The following is a 20771-nucleotide window of genomic DNA, read 5'->3' as shown; positions in this document are numbered from 1 at the left end:
CTCTTGCTCTCTTTCTGTACTAACTTCCGGATTCTTAGTAAATATATTAGAAAGATACATTGACATTGCTTCTGGTTTTGTGATACATTCTATCTCTTCGCATTCGTACTGCTACCATGTTTTAGCGCTAGCGGCGTCGGTGAATAGTTTCCGGCCGCTGCGACTCTACTGCTGTCACAGACTGTGGATCGGTCAGTGGTCGTCGGGTAAGAGGATACGTACGAATAAGTCATCAGTCCTTGAATTCCAATAAATATCGATATTTATGTCGGTTGCAGAGTTCCAGGGTTTTCTGTTAGCCGAACCACACCACCAAAAGTGTATGTGTGTGTGTTTTTGTTTGTTTCTTTACAATGAAGTTCACATTCATTGCTTTTGCAGCAGATAGTTCTCTCTGGGAGTTAACAATGAATTTTAACGTGAAATTAGTCCAAAACAAAAGTTCTCTATACAAGTACACTATCTATCTTCTGGTTGGCTTGTAACCAGTAACGCACAAGCTGAAGGTTAGACATATCCTGCTAACCGGACATTTTGATGATGGGATGTTCAATATACTTCGCGGTAGGAAATTAACTAAATACGTCAACGAAATTACGGGTTTTGGTCCTAAATCATAAATCATCCTCTTTTGCGGTGACCCATCATCATCATCATCATCATCTCGAGCTACATTACCCTAAAACACGCTCTTGGTTACGAGTGGAGTTACCTTTTCGTAGAAAACACAAATGGAAGTTAACATCGTTGATGATGATCAGCCCGATATCAGGCTGCCGTTCCGACCGCACTAGGACACAGGCTTGGCTATGCAGAGCATTGTACAATCCCTACTGTTTCCACCAAAATCATTTGCTGGTGAAGATGATATTGTCAAAATAAGTGATTACAAGAACCGGACGATCCTCGCTCATTTGTCCCTAACAAAGAATTTCTTTGATGCTGCTGCTGTTTTGCTATTTCTGCTGTTGTTGGGAGATAGCCGAGCAGATTAAAATTTACCATATAAATGCTCCTCTCTTTCTTCTCAGCGATGCTGCAGTCGTGCAAAAGCAAGTCCTAAAAGTTGTGTGTTCGTATTCGGAGTCTGCTGTGACGTACTGGTGGTGTGTCTCTTGCCCGCGGCGAGCGAAACAAACACCACCATAATGGTTGCTGACGTTCGCGAAAGTATCCGTGTCTTGCAGTATTCGTGAATCTGATGTGCGATTGCAGAATCCCATTCCCTCCGTCGTGATTCTGTTCCGTAGCTTAGAAGTTGAACCCGTCGCGGGGAATGTTCGGATTCTGGTTGAACTGGAACGCGTTCTCGTCAGCTGCCGGTCTAAGGTCTTCCAGGACCGCTTCGTCAACCTGTAAACGGACGCCAAACCATACCCACCAAAATTGAATTACACTTTCACTCACTAAAGAGCGTCCTCATTCGCTACTTACATCGTCCGAAAAGAACTGCTCAATGATGTCATACGCGAGCTTGTAAATTTCGACATTTTCGTGATTCTGCAAAACTTCAATCTTCGACACACCGTCGCATTCCTCGATCAGATTCGCAACGTGCTCTGCATGTGGGCCGGCCAGTTTCAGCATGTTGTTAATACCATCTAATACAACCTGCAAACATGTACACACACACAGATACACGCATTAATATTAATATGTTCAAAGATTAAATGACTCATTTCGTTCGAGGGCACACGTACATTGATCACTTGACAGTCCTGGCACATTAGCAGATCGCAGAACGGCGGCACGGCACCGTCGTTGATCAGCTGCGCCACCTGTTCACGGTTGCCGCTGATCGTCAGGTTGCTGATCGCCCAGGCTGCCTCCTTCTGCGTATGGAAGTCGCCGTGCTTCAGATTTTCGATCACCTTCGGCAGCAGACCGGCATCGATGACGGCCTGCACTTGCGATTGATTTCCGGCCGTAATGTTCGACAGGAACCATACTGCCTCCTTGCGGATCTTGTCCTTACTGTGCGTCAGAAGTTTGGGGAAGTGCGACAGAGCGTCACAGTTCAGCACGACCTAAAGACAGCGAGACGGATACGTTCAATATAAGTTATCGTGTTGTGAGTGTGACAATTCCAGCCCACCACAACCACTCCACTATTTAGTTACCTGTGTCTGATCGTCCGAGCCGGTGACGATGTTACCGACTGCACGAAGCGCGGCCGTCTGTACCTTAACCTCGACGTGCGACAGCAGCGGGATCAGCTTCGGCACCACGCCGCTGTCGATCACGAGCTGTATCTGCTCGTTGCCCCCGTCGGTCAGATAGCTCAGCGCCCACACCGTGTCGACCAGGATGTTGATGTCCGTGTGATGGATCAGCATGTTCAGCGCCGGCAGAATCTCGAGAATCGTGGCGGCCGGTGGCGGCGGATCCTTGTTGCGGCACAGGTTCACGATCACCCAGGTGACGTTGCGCAGGAAGGGGATCGGAATTTCCGGCTGAATGAAGGACAGCAGCGGCTGCACCACGCCCAGCTTAATCACGTAGTCGCGCAGGCTCGGCCCGTCGCCGATGATGTTGCCCAGGGCCCACACCGCCTGCTCGCACACGTTCGGGGCCGGCGAGTTGAGCAGGCGCAGGAACAGCGGGACGGCCCCGGCCCGCACCACCTGGTTCGTCTGTGCGGCCGTGCCGGATGCGATGTTGGTGAGCGCCCACGCCGCCTCGAACTGCAGCACCTGGTTGTCGTCCTGCTCGAGACAATTGACTAAGATCGGGAGAATGCCGCTGTCGATGAGATTGTTAATCGGGGGATTGCGGTCCGACGACAACAGGCGACGGGCGGCCTGAACTGCCGCCAGCTGGCCCTCTTTGTCACTGCTGTTGCCGGCCTTCTCGACCAGCTTCTTCAGGTTCGACTGTAGTGTGTAGTCCTCCTCGTCGGTCGATTCTGTGGTCTGAGGAACGTTGCGTCGCTTGAGGATCGTCTCTTCGCGTTTGTTTTTGCGCAGCTCCACCGTAACCTCCGTTCGTCGCCGACGCATTTCCTGCGGAGTTATTGTTGCTAGGTTAGTACTGTTGTTTGCATCCATCACCACTGGTCCCAGGTGTTATTGCTATCCTTGCTTCAACTGGAAGGTGCCCACTGGTGGAAAAAAACAAACCCCTGTCTACCAATGGATGCTACGATTGGGCAGGTGTTGTTTCCCCGCCAAAAGGTCAACAATGTTCCAAATAACTATGGCACATCATGGCAACAGCCGACCACCATCCATCCAACCATCCATATCCCAGGATGACCTCGGGGCGCAGCTTTAGAAAATCGCATCGCAGCAGCAGAGAGGTTCGACGCAACTACCATCCAACACAATCGTAAAAATAAACATACACGCATAGCATACGTCCGGCGGCACTACCCCCCATCGCCACCTTCCCGCCCCCCTCCATCCAACAACCCAGAATAGCAGTGGCCGGCCCACCACACCATCAAATAATTCACGGCGCAACACACACGTTGCTCGCTGGCACATTTATGATTACGCGACCGAGCTGATTCATCATCGCCACGGGGCCGCCGCCGCCGCCGCCGACGACGACGGGAGAGGCAGTCGTGCACACATCCATGTCCGCCGTACCTTTTGCCACACAAAAGAAGGAACACCACATTGCTCTCCTCCGCACACTCTCTCGTCGCGGTAGCGGATTGACGTTTCAGTACAAAGGAAATCAGCGGGGACGGAAGCGTCGCGGCGGTGAAGTAGCGAGTGGATCAATCGAGGAGGAACGAACTGCAGAACATTCTCGGCCTTATCGTCCGCCGTCGGCCTATCATGTCGGCCTTTCAAGCACAAAATTGGCAATCCTCCGGCATCGGCGTCGGAAACAATTCTTCCGGCGGAAAGATCGTCTTTCCAAGCGCAACCTCGTGTGTGTCGCGCTCTCGATCAGAAACGGAAACGTAATTCACTGACACACAGTAGGCGGGAGGGGGGCGGAAGCACGGAGAGATAATTATTTTCACCATTTTCAACCTGCACACTGCCACCCCGTGGATTGGAACCCGTCCCACTACCTCCCCCACCCGCTTTTCCCACTACCGGGGCACATACTTACATCCTGGTCCTTTCCTTTGTTTTTAAAACCCTGCATACGGTTTTTCGACTGGGAATCTATCGACGCCATTTTCGTACGGTGAGGCAAAACTTCTGGGAGTTGAACAAAACGTGCTGTGTGCTGTGTGTGCGGCCCTGACTCACACTCTCGCTTGCACTGCCTAGCGCGCACTCTTTCACACTGTCACAATTTTCGCGCTCCCTTCGCTCTCTCTCGCTCTCGCTCTCGGCACCGACGGGCAGCAATGGGAAACTGCGAAATCCGAATGGCAGATGGCGAGGTACGAACGCGTGTGCCGTGCTGAACGCGGTTCGCGTTAAACGGCTTTCGATGCTGAGCGTGCTCGTCAGCGCACGGAAACACTTGCGGCTGCACAGTCTGCAGGATTCGTCACGAAATAAGCACGATTTGCTTTTCACCTGGCTTGGAGCAAAAACCTTGCCTGCTCGCACAATATTTGATGGGAAGTAATCAAGGTGTATAAATAGAGGGCAGGTTGTGTCGCAACGGGGCACTTTGACAGTTGCTTCATTTGACGTGTGAAGGTGCGAACGGAGTCATGTTGTTTCTCATCGTTTATTTTGTTTATTCGCTAATGGTGGTTAAATTTAAAGAATTTGATGAAAACTCATTTATTTATGTCTTTTTAAAAACAACAACCAAGGAAAGGAACGTTACAAAATCTCATTTTGAAGGTGTTCATCTATGCACCTTGTTGATAGTATTACATCTGTGAATTGTAAGCTTTCCTTGCTGAACAAACCGAACAACACTTTCTATTCTGATGCATGATGAGCAGCAAAATTGTGCTCAAATGAATGTAAAATCATCTTGTTTTTTGTGATATGTTGATCGAGAGATTTCTCAATTTCATCAACATTGATTTCCCACATGTCATTTGTCGTGTCCTGATCGAAACGCCCACTGTGGGAAGGCGGTGCGCGTTTGTGTTTTGTTGATGGAATGCAAAGTCTGTCGCATCGCGAAAATCAATCCGCACGCACGAATTCACTCGGGATCGAAATCAATCGAGCTGCGTCGATTCGTCCATCGTGTTACACGGGTGTCTGGCACGTGCAATTGAAATGAAGCAAAGTGTTTAATCCATTGCCCGCGGAGTCGTGCGTGTGTAGGTACGCACTTGTGTGTACGTTTTCGTTGATGTTTGGGGTCTGGTCGGGTCTAGTTGTGCTGTTGTGCTCCGGTGGCGGTGTGGTGCTAATCGCGACCGTCTCTCCGTCGGGTGGAACCGATTTTAACATTGCCAAATCCGCTGCTCTGCGCCATGCAATGGTGTGCGTACGATGGAATTAAGGCAACCCGGTCAGCAGTCGTCCTCGTCCCCATCGTCGTCGTCAACGTCGTCAGCCGTCGCCGCCGCGTATCAACGACCGCCGCCCCCAGGTGGTGGTGATGTGTTATTGTTGCCGCCGCCCCGCTCCTGCCCAGTAACGGTGCGTGTGCGAAGGAAAAGTCTCGCCTACCTGCCAAGCATACGGGAAAAATTGAGCGCGATTTTTGGAGTTCAGCTGCAGGAAGTGCTACACTCCGCCGATGAGCAACAATATCAACACCAGCAGCAGCAGCAGCAGTTTGTCACCTTTCAGGTGCTGGATGAAGCTTCCGGGTGCCAGGTAGCAGTAGGCAGTGCGCTGAGCGGCTCCCTCATCTCCAGTGGCAACGGTGATCTAATCGGCCAAATACAGGTAAGTGTGCTCGGGTGTTGTTTGGGCTGTAACTCTCAGCCGCTTAGAACCAGGGAGCCGGGGAGAGGGGGGGGGGGGGATTGGGAACGCACGCGAAACTCGTTTTCGTCACATTGTTTTACGCAGTTAGCAGCACATAAGCGCCCAGCTTCACCTTCACACCTCCCCACCCAACAGCTCACGAGTAGCCTGAGTGGCGATGGTGGTGGCGGTTGTCAGCACAGCTTCGATGAAAGTATGTACGCGCGATAGTTGCGCAGAGAGCAGGGCCAGTGCCGGTTTTCAGAGGTTCAGGGGATCAGACGGTGGGTTCGCTACGATGAGATTGCATTACATATTCTGTGCTATCGATCAATCGAAAACCGGATCGAAACCGTTGGTACCGTGGAAACGTGCGCCCAATACCAGCGTGCGCGCGCGCCATATTCTGTGTGCCAACGGGACCTGTGGACAGATAAACAAAACCAGTTGCCAATGTTTCACCATGAAGGGCTTTCCCCAGACAACGATGGCAACAGTCAATTGCACCCGGTCATTAGGTCTTATCCGCGCGCTTGATAAGCTATCGGCTACTTCCGCCATTTCCGGACCGGGATCTCACTGGCAAAACAGCACGATCGATCAAATCTGTCACGGGGAAGGGCGGGAAGTGTGGACGGCTCTGTCCAATAACCAGATGATGGGTTGATGAGGGCCCACTGCCACTGCCACCTTAAAATAGCACCCTCTCTCCCCCCTTCCCAGGCCAATCAGTCCACTATTGCCATGTGGGTAATTGTTTGAATTGCCGGTTGCAATTATCACTACCGCCGCCGGGACCGCCACATTTTGCCCCTCTTCCCCCACTTCCCACTTATCAGGCAAGATGCTGATAAAGGGAACGCTTCTTCGCTGTCATTTTTGGACGTTCAGAATTTTGCTGTTAATCGTACGATACTTCTTTTTGATTTTTTCTATGCTTTTTCGAGCTTTTCTTTTCATTACTCTCCGCTAGCTGGACTATACCAGCCTTGAAGAATGATTTGCGTCATTATGGGATCGTGCCCGCTACTCATCATCATGTTGCAGTTGAACCGTTCTTTGAACTGTGGGCGCTGTTTTGGCAACTTTGGTTTTGCTTGCGACTTCCGTTGCCTTGTGGGCCGTGGGCTATGGCTGGAGTGTGCTGTGGAGCATGCAGAGACAGGCAGCAGGATCTTTTATCAGTATGAAAATTCATGTCAGTCATGGTCAGCAAAGAATAAAACAACCTCGGCAGTAGATTATTATTTTTAACAGGCGACCCCCTCGGAAGCCTCTTCCGTCACTGTCTCGCTGTGGGCTGGCCGGGACTGGTCGGACCCGTTTACCCGATGTGTGTTGCTTTGTGCAAAGACCTGTTGGTGGGACGACGGACCTTCTCCCGAGCAAGGCAACGGTGCGGCAAACCCATTGATGATCGTGTTTTCTTCACCGTGAGTGGTGGTGTGTGTGGTGGTGTCGTCATTGGGCTAAATTTAGAACGTTATGCTGAAAGTGTCATACACCTTAGCATGTCTTGTGGCTTGCGCGATCGCAATAGAATGTGTGAGAGTCGACGGACGGAGAAGGCAGGAAAAGGTACGAAAACAGGAGCCAGTTCTCACCGGTTAGCCCAAGGCTGTTCCCTGTGTGTGCTATCGGCCCAGCCTTTAGCCGCCACCCGCACATTCTTGCGCTTGTTCTGGAAATGCATTTCTCGTTCCTGCTTGGCTGCTACCAGCCGTCAGCACAGCAAATAAGAGCACAGAGACAACGGCTGGGCTACTAGGCAAAACGGAGTGGAATGTAGGTCAAGCGGGAACCGTGTATAGGATTAAAACAGCACCAGAAGTGCGAAGGAGAACACCTTCTTATTGTTATTCGTTCTATGTGCAAGCAGTATGAAGCTGCGAGATGATCCACGCGCAATCCACGATCATTCTCGGTTGATGGTGCGGTGTCGTAGTCGTAGTGTCACTTGCCTCAGAACACACAAAACAGCAAATAGGAAGAACCAAATCCACTACTAGAGCGAACTCGCTGGTGGTACCCCCGACCGCACGATAGAAAGATCGAGACTCCAAATGTATGCAAAAAGCTGAAAGAAGATGGAAATCGAATATCGTCGGAGATGAAGAAGAAGAAGAGGAAGAGGAATGGTGCTGGACCAGTCTGTCTGAACCGACAAAATATCGACCAGGGGCTGGACGGGTGGATGGGTTCGGGGCGAACGAAACGGAGACAGATCGATCGCAGCCACCGCCGCCGCCGCCGCCACGAGGAAGAAGCGGGAAAGGCTGTGAACGCTAAATGGATAATTGTTGGAGTCAGTCATCTAGCGACGACTTAGCCAAACACAGCCAACCAGCAAACTACCGTCACCGCTCAATGCTGACGCCGCCGCACGCCGCCGCCGACGCCGTTAGTTTAAGTCGTTCGGGCACATCCGGGTTGGAATTTGTGCAATAAACTAACCAACATTAGCAAACATCGATCGCGCACCGTAGCTGTGCTCTGGCGCTACTAGTCGACGAACGGACGGCCACCAATACATGGGCACGTAGCATTCGCGTCCATTGACGGCATTTGACGGCGTGTTTCGGACGCTGGGATCGGTTTTTTTTTGCTTGGCCCCAAAACTGTGCGTCTGACGCATGCCAAACACCCGAACAGCGGTGCGAGATTCTGCGATGGGATTAGTCGAGGGGGGGTCCAGCGTTTAGATTAGTAGCAGAACCGAACGAAGGGGAAACTACGGGAGAATGGCACGATCAGGTCAACGTATGGGAAATCCCTGGCACTCTGGAGTTGCGTTCTCATCCCACACGTGGGTTTAAATAGTCCACTGGCGCTTCAAGCTTCAAGTCCCACAACACACTTCTCGCTTCTTCGCAAACAATTCTTTGTCCGGAAATTGTTTAAAAATCAATAGCTGGTAGCTCTGCGGAGAGCTTTTTTTTCGGTTACATTGAAAGCCGTAAAGCAGTGCTGCTGTAAAGAATGGTTAGATAACTACAGCTCGGCTAAAAATGCGTTACGCGTACCAGACCCAACCCTCGCTCATGCTTTGGCCTCCAAAACGTTCGCCAATCCAAGTGCGCTGCGCTGCAGTTTTTATTTGTATCTCTCGTTGGGACGTTGGGTGGGAACTACCCGTGAATGTTGCGAACGAAAATAACCACCGACCACGCTTTGTGCCGAAAGGGTAGGGTAGTAGCGGTATTAGTACTAGTACATTAGTAGTAGTAATACCATTGGATTGTCTTCGCGGGGTTTTGGTGGAAACCCGGATATTATACCGGATACGTTCGCGAACCTGAGTGAGCATGAGCTTTGGATCCGAAGTAATTAAGCTGTTGTGGCTTGCCTCTTGTGTGATGTAGGCTCACTAGACAGGGGACAAAAGTTTGTGTTTTTAAAGGGAATCTGGAGTTGTCCTCTTCTATGAATATTCCCCAAAGAGTCTAACATTGGTTTTCGCTGGATCAAGTCGCTATAAACCCGAAATGCCTCACCATGAGGTTCGTCTTAGTAATGAGCAAATCGAGCTAATATTACGTTCGGGGTTACCATTTTCGTTGCGGGAATTCCAACCGTCCTCACCCCGACATCGGATGCACTCGAATGCGCAATCCGTACGGTACCACTCGAAGACACTCGAGGCGGGCGAGAGAAAGTTCCTCGAATTTCGGGACGTAATACCAGAGCGCCAAACGAACGATAGGCTGCACGCGCGCGGGAGGAAAAACGTGACCTGTCTTTATGCCGTTGAAGACCTCAAAGTGCCATTCCCTACATTTAGTTTGATCACGTCCGGGGCCAGTCAGTCCGGGGAATCTGGCAGACGCTGGAAACCCCAACACACAATAACACGCAACACAGTTTGATTAGGCTGTGGCGAGTGATTGGGAAGATCTTTGCCTGCTTCCAGTTTACAGGCTTTCTTCCGCACTTCCGGTTGCGGATGCGAGGATCGAATCTATTTGTCCAAACAAAACAACAACCGCCGCCGCCACGCCTTGAGAGAGACTCCAAAAAGGGAAGAAAAATAGAGCCGGATATAGAGTGTGGCTGGAACGCTGGAATCCCCCAACATACCCCGTATCATCCGGCGTCTCTCCCGCGGGGCCCGAAGAGTATGGGGTTCCGACCGAGGGTGGTACTTTCACTCACGCGGCGGTTGTCGCGCATGGTCGTCGCAACGCGATGGCAGAAAGCATTCAAAGTCAAAAGCGCCGATACAGGGTTTTCCAGGGGTTCTCATAGTTGTGGGACACTTCCTTGGCTCTTTCCTACTGGAAATGAACTTCATATGTAGAAATTGGACTCTATGGCACCCTTTTTGGACAGCCTCCTTCAAAATTCCTATTGGATTTGTCGAACAGGGGTGCTATAGAGTCCAATTCCGATTACATAAGGTGCATTTCAAGTTAGAAAGAGTTCATTAAGTGTCCTACGGCTATGAGAACTTGGGAAAACCCTGTAAAGCGATGCCGCGAAGGGAGAGTTGCCTGGTGAACTGCTGCCATCTTCCGGTCACCTCCGGAATCGATCGAGGGATGGCAATCCGGATGTGAAATTATGAGTGTGTGGCTCATTCCCACTCCACTCTACTCCTCGGATGGCCCGCTGCTCTACTGACGGGACAGTGCCAGTGCCGGTAGTGGTTTGGTGGCAAACGTCACAAATCCGGGTATTCAGGGGTTGTGATTTGTACTACTGTACGGCAGCTACCTTTCTGCCTTTTCGGTACCAGTTAAGATCCGGATAGATAGGACTGCAAATTGGACAAACATCGAAAGCAATTTGGCTAACATGCGACAGAACACACCCTCGGAGTGATGGGCGATAATGCACTGATACTGATAAGAGATGTACACCACGACCACACGGGATATGGTGTATGACATCGAGGTGCACGAGATATTGAACAACTGCCACTGCCCAGAGGTACAGCTAAAAAGCATTAAAGTATTACAGCTTAGGTCCGTGCAAGGTTAAGCTTTGAAGCTTCCATTTCGTCTGTAGTTCTTATGGAGCTGTTTGTTTGGCCTCACGCAATACAGAGCACTGGTGGAATGCTCCCTCGTCTAGAGATCGTCTCGGCGAGTGCCAACCGCCGAATATCCGGGATAGGACCAACTGCAAGGTACGCCACCGAAAAGAAAATGAAGAAACACTACCGCTGAGAGTGTTTCGGTACACATTTATTTACTTATGCAATTAATGCCATCGCAACAAGGTATCCCCGCAATCCCGGATTCCGGATCTGTTAGATCTGTGAGCTGTCCGGCGTCAGTCGTTCTTCTCACGAAGATGTTCGCAAGTGTGCTTTGTACTTCACCGTGCACAAAGCAACGTAACGAAGCAACACACACACACACCTACACCAAAACAGAGGGACAAAACATAAGAGAGACAGAGAGAACGATCGAGTTGCGGGGTGTGTTCCCTTATTAACTCAATCTTTTTGCTGCCTGAGTGCACCGGGTGGAAGTGTGGCAGCTGCGGTGGATGATCGCCACAGAGAAAGAGAAAGCGTTTTCCTTCCCTCACTTCCCTTTTGCTCGCGGAAAAGCCCGCCGGCCGACAGCAGCTGGCGCACGGCCGGACCGTACCAAGGTCCGGGAGAAAACATTTCGTTTGCTTGGTTGGTTGGTTGGTTGGTTGGTTGCTTGGTTGGTGCCACCAACGGCCGCAACGACGTCTACTCAGTCTGCTGCGGTGTTGGTGGTGTTATTTCTTTTCTGCCGCCGCCGCTGCCGCGTGGCCAATCGGAAATCGAAACAAATCTCGAACGCCACGGTGCGCGCTCGGATGAACGAAAGAGAAAGGGGCCTAAAAGGGAGATGGCAAACCTGGGAGTGGGAAATTGTTTTTGTGAGCCGAAGGGGGGGGGGGCGCCCGTCAAGTAGTAGTCAGCCGGATGTTGGATCTTGAGACACAGACACACATGCAAGCACACAATAACGCAAATAAACGTAACGGTTGAACGGTTGAGGCTTCATAAGGAGTTACCTTGGCGCGTGTGAGGTAAAGAAGAAGCTACTTGGGGCAATGCTTGAGATCCGGTAGAGGGGCGACCGGGCGAAAGCCCTTTCGGGAGACAGTGTGGGGGCGTGGATCGAGAAGTGGATCTAGTTTTGGAGGATTTTGAGTTCAGCTTACTGCACAAAACAGCGAGCCTTTGATGCGGATTCAGAGCTGATCCGGTTTATCTCGCTCTCGCTCGCTCCTTCCATCAATGCCTCCTCGATGCGATGATGATTCGATGAAGACGATTTGAATTCTTCGTTGCATCGTTCATTGAGCCGGGGGTGCCGGGATGAAGCAGTGAGTGAGGAGCGAGGGAGTGCCGGGGGATGAGTGAAACAATGGCAAGACGTTGTTCCCATGAGACCAGGAGGGGCGATGGAAGAATGAATTCCGACGAGATTTGCATCAGTTTAACGGTGATCAAGGTAGCAAGTTCAACGATGTCGGGTCTCTCTCTCGCGCTCTCTCTCTCTGACACTCTCATTCGCTGAGTAATTCTACTGTGAGGTGTCTGTGAAACTTTGGAGGCTCGAAAGCAGCATCCTCTAACGCCCTCCCCCCGGTTGCGTTGTCCTCGATCGATCTTCCATCATCGCCAGGCTCCGAGAGTGAGCCTCATCAACAACCTCCGCTCGGCATATCACAGAGATTGGGGGGCTGTATCTCTTCTTTCCCCTTTCCAGTGAGTGAGACGGGTCCGGGAGGGTGCTATCTTTCGCATCGCGCAAAATAAATCCACAACAACAACCTGCGAAGGTGAATTGCGCGTGCGTCGTCGTGGTCGCAGTGTGGAGAGACCGGAGAAGATCCGCAAACAGGCTTCTTCCCTATCGCGTCGTCGTCGTTGTTGTCGTGGTCGTTGTTGTTTTTGCGATGGTGGACGAATTCATTCTTGCCGCTGGCCCCCTCTGGCGTTGTGCCGGACGCGGACATTCGTGGGCCCTTCTTTCTCTCTGCTCTGCTCGATATTTCCTCTCTCGCTCTCTCGCTGTTTCGGTGACGCGAGTAAACGCGGTGGGGACACACTCTCCAACCCGATTGGGGGTTGCTGATTCACACACCCATACGCACACACAGGGGAGCGCGAACGCGACTGACCCCTTGCACAGGGAGAAGCGTTAGATCTGGTTTGATGATGGTCGCGTCGTCCCATGTGTTACCGGTGTTGTTCGTTCTGATCAAGCATTTGAAGCTTTCGCGGTTTGACCTCAGCATGTCATCGAAAAGCTAACTCCACTTCATTTATCCAGCTTTTGGTCCCAAGATATACGTCGCTGGCGTTCGTTGACGTGACACACACACACACACCACGACGCGTCCATCGTGCGTTCGCGTCCTCACGGTCCTCGCAAGAGAAAAGAGAGACTTTTTTGCACCTCTACTCCCACTCCCTACTCTCACAACTCTCCCCCTTTCTCGCTCCCCTCTCTCTCTCTCTCTGCTACCCTTAAAACGCATCCCCCTTTCTTCGCTACGAATCGCGCTCATCCGGCTCTTGCTGACTGTAGTACCGCTGCGGTTGGAGCGATTGGGGCATGTTTGGGATGGTGGAGGGGGGACGACGACCACGACGACGACGACGATTGCGCTACACAGGGCTCGGGGCGAGAAATCGGAATTAAAATTTTGCTACGTCAAATGAATGGAAAACAGTTGTAGCCCACCGCTCAAGACGAACTGGTCGTGTGCGTGCGTGTGGAGGATCGCGATCGCGAGTTTTAAAAAAGTGTGCGCCCGCCAGCCCCTCCCGCACCCTCTCCTCCCTTTTCCTACGTGATTGAACGAGACAAGCCGCCCCGAGTCACGTCGATCGCGACTACACACGACCCTGTCCGCCTGTTGGTTGTTGGCTGTTGTGTCGTACTGTTGAGTCGCTTTTCGGGTGGGAAAGGGTCGCCGAAATCAGGCCATTTCCATTGCGCACAACGCGTACCGGATCTAGCGGTTTTACCACCCGGGTACGTGTGAGGTGTGTTTGTGTGTCTGTGTGTGTGTGTTGTGTTGCCGTGTGTTGCACACTTGATTTTATAACCAAGGTAAACCCATCCGCAAAGCAAATTGCGGACGTAGGGATTAGTGTGCCGCGCCAAAATCAACAACCCGCGTTTGCTCATTAGCCCGCAGTGAGGAGGTGCGAGCACAGCGCAGCGCACGTACTACTACCTAAGCTAAGTGCACGTGTACCGAAAGAGGATGTTTACTTGGATGAGTGTATAATCTGTGCGTGTTTGATTGCGTTGGAGACGGACGCCACCACCCTCCCTAATCATTGATGTGATGTGCACCAGTGCACGGCAGCAGCCAAGAGCAGCCAAAAAAAAGGGAAGAAACGATCGATTGCGGATGTGGTGGAGTGTTGTACTCGTACCGCTCAAGTGCAGATTGTAATTTCGGATCGGTGCTCCGGTGTAAAAGGCACCTTGATAAGTGCGAACCACCGAGGTGTGCTTCTTGATCGGCGAAGATCGTCCCGAGCAGTGCGTCAAACGGTTGCGTTCCCAGGCTGCGCTGCGGCGTTTCGCTGGTGCTTCAAATCCCGTCACGATCGATCGATTTGCTGACACAAGCGACGCAAAAGGTGGGAATCGTCGCGGTTTGCGCGAGAAGAAACCGAAACGGCGGCACACGATCGTGTATCCCCCCGATCGCGACGATTCTCCTCCAGCACACACACACGAGTCGACGAGGGCACGACGAGTGTGGGAAGCTGTGTGCGCTCGTGCGTTGGGTACAGGTCGTGTGCGCTGGAACACGGACTAACGCGTGTGTTTGTGCGTGTGTGTGTGAGAGTGCGCAAAAACAACCAGGTGATCGGACGACTTCATCTCCCGGGACGTGACGTCACGTGGGTTTCGTACATTCCCGTCACAGTCGGCGCACAAGTCCGGGTTCTCCGACTGCTCCGAGCGGAGTCGTACTACGGTCGTGCTGCTCTTCATTCGCATTCACGCTCTATCTCTCTCTCTCGCTCTCGGCATAAAGGGCCGTATCTGTGTGTGATGCGCGATAATCTTTCGCCAAATTGCTGGTCGGCAAATCCTGCAGTTTAGTAGGTGCTGGGACGGAAGGGATGTTTAAAAAAGAAGTAAGACAGTGAATGAGGTCAAAAGTGTGTGGCGTGATAGTACAACATCCGTGTTGAAAATCCCTACCCCCCTTCTCGTCCTGCATATTGCAGCCAAAGGCTCCTCACACACCTGTTAACAACGGTGACTGAAGATCATCGTCGTGTCTGTGGGGGCATATCTATGTGTGTATGTGTGTGTGGTTGAGTTAATCAACGAGAAAAGCTTATCCTTTCCAATCTCGCAATTCTACAGTGTGTGGTGATCATTCATAAGATTAGTCCGATCGAGCGCCCGTGTGTGTGTGTGTTTGTGGTCCCAGAGTCGTTGCACGAACCAGTTCCTAATTTCTTAAAAAATAAAGAAAACCAGTTCTTCGCGAACTAAGACGGCGAAACGATAAACGCCACCAAACAACATCACTCTCGCAACAATGCTCATCGCAACGAATTTCAATCAGAAGGTAATTAATTAATTAGTGAGTCGTCCGGGTGTTTTTTTTTTTGCATATCCGCGATAATGCGCCAAGGTGAAGTTGGTGGATCGTTTAGGAAGATAATTAATAAAGCTTTGCGGAAATTCTTAAAATCTCTGTGAGACGAAAATCTGCTGAATTTCGAACAAACGAACGCAGCGGAGCAACTGCTCAGAAGAAGAATGCATGCGCGAATTGTGAAGAAAAACGTTTGTACCTTCAGGTGTCATTCATCCGTCTACATCCGGTTCATAGTGTGACGGAATTCGTCACCTTTAAGACGCTCACGATGCGCAACGTACGTGTGCGCGAGCGCGGGTGTGTGTGTGTGTGTGTGTGTGTGTGTGTGTGTGAGTGGTTGTGTGAAGATTTCGTTCCTGTTTCGTTTGCAGATATTGGAATGAATAAAATGTTGAATGAGTGAGACACTGAGCTCTGGTGGTGATCGTAAACTGGTTACTGGTAGAATGAACCAGATTTTTGAATGTAGGAATTAGAACGATCATATGATATACCCTATTTTTGGGTGTAGAAGAAGCCTTTTTTCATTCAAAATAAATAGGTTGTTATACAGGATAAATAGTTCCTCCAATTCGTGAAACCTGTTTGTCAAAATTATTGCTTAATGCACTGAGGGCTTTTTACATTAAAAACTATTAAGATATTTTTTTTATTTCTGATCGTACAGTAACTGTACCGAGTATTTACGACAAATATCTAATCCAAATAGGATTTCAGCAGAGGATCTGAGTTCTTAGGGTCGGGTTGGCTCTAACAAGGCAGAATGGGCTCGATTCACGCTATGACCGTGAATATCTTTAGTTATACAGACCGATGATCGCGTACAGAGGTTATTGAAGCCCTGGATTCTCCTTACCAGAAGAGCGTCCACCAACTATACATCCCCATGTCTAATTCCACCCTTTCTCTTCGTGCTCTGTTTCAGCAATTCATTGACTCGCTGTGCACGAACGAGGCCGAAGACTCCAGCTATGACAGTGATTGCGATGGGGAGGATGTATCCCACGAGCAGGTGTCACGGACGACGAGCGATACGCTGGGCCAAGAGTTTGCCGAGTACATAAGCGTCGGCGTGGGCGGCCATCAGCACCAGCAGCACCATGGCAAGGACGTCTCGCCGACAGCAGTGGCGGCGCCCATCTCCACCGCCGGGCCGGAGCACTCGCCGGGCTACCAGCAGCGCGTTGAGTTTGCCCTCAAGCTCGGCTACACCGAAAAGCTGGTGCAGGCGGCCCTACAGCGGCTCGGTCCCAATCCGGCCCAGAACGAGCTGCTGGCGGAGCTGATCAAGCTGGGCTCGCAGCCCGGCGCCAAGGGTGGTAATGAGTTTACGATCGACTGTCACGGCCACGGCGATGCGGGCGGGCTCGGACTGGCGCCAGAGCTGGCAACCGCTGCGTCCGGTGCGGCCGGCGTCGGACCGTCGTCGCTGGTGAACGAAGAATCTCTGCGCCCGATCGTGATAGACGGCAGCAATGTGGCGATGAGCCACGGCAACAAGGAGGTGTTTTCCTGCCGCGGAATTCGGCTGTGCGTGGATTGGTTCAAGAATCGGGGCCACAAAGACATTACCGTGTTTGTGCCCAAGTGGCGCAAGGAAAGCTCGCGCCCGGACAACCCGGTCAAGGATGGCGAGATACTGAGCGAGCTGGAAAAGGAGCGCATGCTGGTGTTTACGCCCTCCCGGTTAGTGGGCGGCAAGCGAATGGTGTGCTACGACGATCGATACATTTTGAAGGTAGGTTGGGGGAGGGATCGCTTCGCCCAATTGTGGAAGGAATGCGTACTAAAGCGAAATGTCCTCTCTTTCTTACAGCTGGCGGCCGATAACGATGGCATCGTCGTCTCGAATGACAACTATCGCGACCTGGTGCAGGAGAGCTCCGAGTTTAAGAAGGTCGTGGAAGAGCGGGTACTGATGTATTCGTTCGTGAACGACCGCTTCATGCCGCCAGACGATCCGCTCGGCCGCTCCGGGCCGACGCTGGACAACTTTCTGCGCGTGCAGCCGCGCAAAGGCGATCCGCCGCCGCCCTGTCCGTACGGCAAGAAGTGCACCTATGGGAATAAGTGCAAGTTCTACCATCCGGAGCGGGGCAGCCTGCCGCACAAATCCGTCACCGAGCGGCTGTCCGAGTACGCGGCGCGCCATCTTCAGGCGCGCAGTGGCCACGACCCGTCGGCCAGCGGGAGCGGGCCCGGTGGCCGCAGCGCAGTGCAAAGAAAATCGCTCAGCGTGCCGCTGAGCAATAGCAGCAACGAGACTAGTCCAATCAATGATAAACGGAAAGCATTATGTAAGTTGGGCGCTGTTTGCTTACCAGACTTCGGAGCTTTGACGTCAATTGGGAAATGAAGAAGCGCACGGTGAATGAAAAAAGGCGAACCTCTCTCTCTCTCGTTATAGTTGCCGATCACGTTGCGAACGGCTGATTATTGCGTTGCGTTAGGCGCCCCGCTTTTCATTCATTCATTATTTGTCTTTTTGTTATCAATCCATTAGCGAACGAATGCAAACAATGTACTTAAATGGCTCTTCTTTTTCCGTCCCTCAGGTCGCACAAGATCAAATGTACCTTCGGAAAGCGCCAACAACCCGTACGGTGGCGGCATGGCGCACGGCTCAGTGCTGCATGCGGATCTGCTGTCACTTCCCCATCCCGTACCGCATCCGGCTGTACGTCAGCAGCAGCAACAGCCGCAGCCCCCGCCACCGCAACAGTTGCCTTTCCACGCTCCGCCAGTGCCAGTGGCCAGTAATCGAGCCCCCCATCCGTGGGATCTTTCACCACAGCAGCAACAGCAGCAGCAGCAGCAGCAACTTCATCAACATGCCAGTATGGTGGACGTGCAGCAGATATTCCCCAAATCTCATAGTATAGAAAATATATCTAAGGAACCGGCGCCGCCGCTGTACGGTCTCCATCATCATGCCGGTTGCTATGGTGCCCAGCCGCTTTGGCCCCGGCTACAGCCTCCGTCCCAGCAACCATCCCAGCCCGTACTGCCCGGTGGTACAGGCGGAGCAGGCGCTGGTGGTGGTGGTGGTGGTGGTGCAGGAGGGCCTCCGGTAGGGCAGCCTTCATTGGACCAGAACGATCCAAGCGCGCTGGTAGATAGTGTGAACCTGCACCGCAAGCTGCAACGTCAACTCACCCTTAACCCTGCTGGATGTGATCCTCGAATATATCAAATGCAAAGGTTGCAGCAGCAATCTTCCCAGCAACAGTCCCCAACTGCTCCCTCTAAGCAGCAGCAGCAGCAGCAGCAGCAGCTGTCACCCCATCGGCCGTTGGCACCTTCCCTTAGTGGAGGTAACCGTCCTTCTCCTCCTACCCAGTGGGAACTGCATCAGGTAAGGTTGCAAGCTACCGCCAACCACGGTAACAACGTTTCCATTCTAATGTAATCGTTCTTCACGCTTCGCTCTTCCAGCACGTGACACGCATTGCTTCGGCTCCCGATTCCACCCGACCCTGGGGTCACAATGGGCCACCGCCGGCTTCATCCTCCGAACCGCATATCAACCTCGGCTGGTCGCCAAGCCCCGGTCAAGGTGGTCCAACGCCGGCACACCAACAGCAGCAGCAGCAGCAGCAGCAGCAACATCACCAGCAGCAGCAACAGGACCGACGTCGGTTGCACTACCATCTGGCCAGTATCTTCCCGGAAGATCAAGTGCAAACCGTCATGCAGATGTACCCGGACGAGACGAATCCCCAGACAATATGTGCCGCCATCTTGGCCATGTATCAAAAGATGTAACGCGTCGGATCTGCGATGGACGCATGCAATACTCAAAACACTCCTTAGGTGTTAGGCAAAATTATACTGTTCTTTATTACTCTTTCTTTCCCTCTATCTCTCTGCTTCCGTTGGAGATGCATGAGAAGTAACCGAACCGATCGGGTTGGCAATACTGTGTGCCCTTGTACTTTTGTTTGTTACGACTGCAAGTTATGACTTATCGCGAGAGCGAGAGAGTGAGAGTGTGTGTGTAGAGAGAGGTTATATTATTATTTTATATTAATTAAATGGGTGATCATCAGCGCAGTAGGCCAGGCGGCGAGTAGCGAGGAAAGCATGCATTTAAAGATATGTAAGAGCGTTGAAAGGAAAGAGAGAAGAAAGGCAAACTGAGCGCGAGGTGACGAAGAATCACCACCACCACCCCAACAATGTGAGAGTGTACAATCTCAGCAAAAAAGGCGTTATTTTTTTAAAAAGGATTCGTTTGTTGTCGTAGACAACGGTTAATGATTAGTACCTACTTCTTCCACAGTGACTGCTTCCACCAGGTGTAAAGATATGTCTAAAGGGGGAAGGTGTGACACTATTCTTCTGCAATAATATTTAAATCTATAAGAAAACTGAAGAGAGACCGTGGCAGGGAAGGAGGGAGAGAAACGTGCTTGTATTGTGAGGTAGGAAAGGCAAATACATCTTCAACTCTATCATAACTTTTATCCTTTATCGCTAATCTACATATATATTAAAACAAAACGAACAAAAAATCCCAACTATTTACTCAATTCCTGTTACAAACAACACACAAATACGTTCTGCTACGTTTTGAATCTACGGTGGACGATGACGATGAGGTGTAAACCCCCTGACCGATATAGCGTTAGTAAAGGCGGAAGATAGAGAGACACTTGGTGAGAAGAACCTATTACACACCCGAATGAGTAAGCGCGTGTACAGATGCGTCCGTATTTCTTTACTTCATATTGGAGTATGAGTTTTTAGCTGGTAGACTCAAGGTGATAGGGCGAAGAACGGAGACACGCGTTACACGAGCGTTACACACACATGTGGGCACGTGCAGCGTTCGGCGTTGCTTGTGATTACAACACTTCCCTTTCGAACACGCTCTTTGGCTTGTTTCATTTTCACTTTCGATATTAATGTTGTTACTAATTGAAAATACAAAATCAAACACACACCACACTATCGTATCAGTTCAGTTTTGTTTACGTGAACGCTCGCAGGAATCATCCGTTAGGGGAGGGATTGTCTTAAATTATATATCTTACGCAAACTGTAGAAGCTGTGGGGAAGGGAGGATGAGCAACATAATAGTACACGAGGGGAACACACGGAACGCAACAAGTCTCTATCTACAGCATAAAGTTAACAAACCGCAAACCCAGGAGCAGAACAGAGACTCATGTAATGGTTCATTTCGTTTATCACAACCTTTGATTGCTGGTGAACAGTATTAATGAGAATAAAAATATTGCGTCCCGCGCAAACTGTAATCTGCAACAAAAAACAACCGAAAACTATTGTGTTTTTCTTTCACTTTCTTTCCATGTTAACAACAGTCTCGTACAAACGTGTTCCTTTTTTCTCTCTGTCTTCTGGCTAATAACACCATACGCAGCTTTATTGTTTATT

General features: G+C 51.1%; 2 protein-coding genes across 5 annotated transcripts; one reads left to right on the top strand and one right to left on the bottom strand.

The window, feature by feature from the left end:
- Positions 1-831: 831 nt before the first annotated feature.
- Positions 832-4556, bottom strand: LOC121603736 (importin subunit alpha-3). The gene is made up of 5 exons (XM_041932929.1): positions 4069-4556; positions 2121-3002; positions 1701-2027; positions 1435-1611; positions 832-1353 (listed from the first exon to the last, which is right to left on the bottom strand). The coding sequence occupies exons 1-5, from the start codon at positions 4135-4137 to the stop codon at positions 1252-1254; spliced, it is 1557 nt and encodes a 518-aa protein (XP_041788863.1). The 5' UTR covers positions 4138-4556; the 3' UTR covers positions 832-1251.
- A 207-nt stretch (positions 4557-4763) lies between these two features.
- LOC121603735 (probable ribonuclease ZC3H12C) lies at positions 4764-20299 on the top strand. Of its 4 annotated transcripts, none has more exons than XM_041932928.1 (6): positions 13370-13768; positions 15131-15338; positions 16297-17109; positions 17188-17668; positions 17927-18726; positions 18807-20299. In XM_041932928.1, exons 2-6 carry the CDS (start codon positions 15309-15311, stop codon positions 19134-19136), a joined length of 2454 nt encoding a protein of 817 aa, XP_041788862.1. In that variant the 5' UTR covers positions 13370-13768; positions 15131-15308; the 3' UTR covers positions 19137-20299. The 4 variants fall into 4 exon arrangements, with proteins under 4 accessions (XP_041788858.1, XP_041788862.1, XP_041788861.1 ...); XM_041932927.1 differs by having other exon boundaries at positions 13370-13846; XM_041932924.1 differs by lacking the exons at positions 13370-13768; positions 15131-15338 and adding an exon at positions 4764-5774.
- The last annotated feature ends 472 nt before the right edge of the window (positions 20300-20771 follow it).

The sequence above is a fragment of the Anopheles merus genome, chromosome 2R, assembly GCF_017562075.2.
Source record: "Anopheles merus strain MAF chromosome 2R, AmerM5.1, whole genome shotgun sequence".
NCBI classification, from domain to species: Eukaryota; Metazoa; Arthropoda; class Insecta; order Diptera; family Culicidae; genus Anopheles; species Anopheles merus.
Note: the sequence above shows the minus strand (reverse complement) of the source record. Positions and strands in the feature narration are given on the sequence as shown.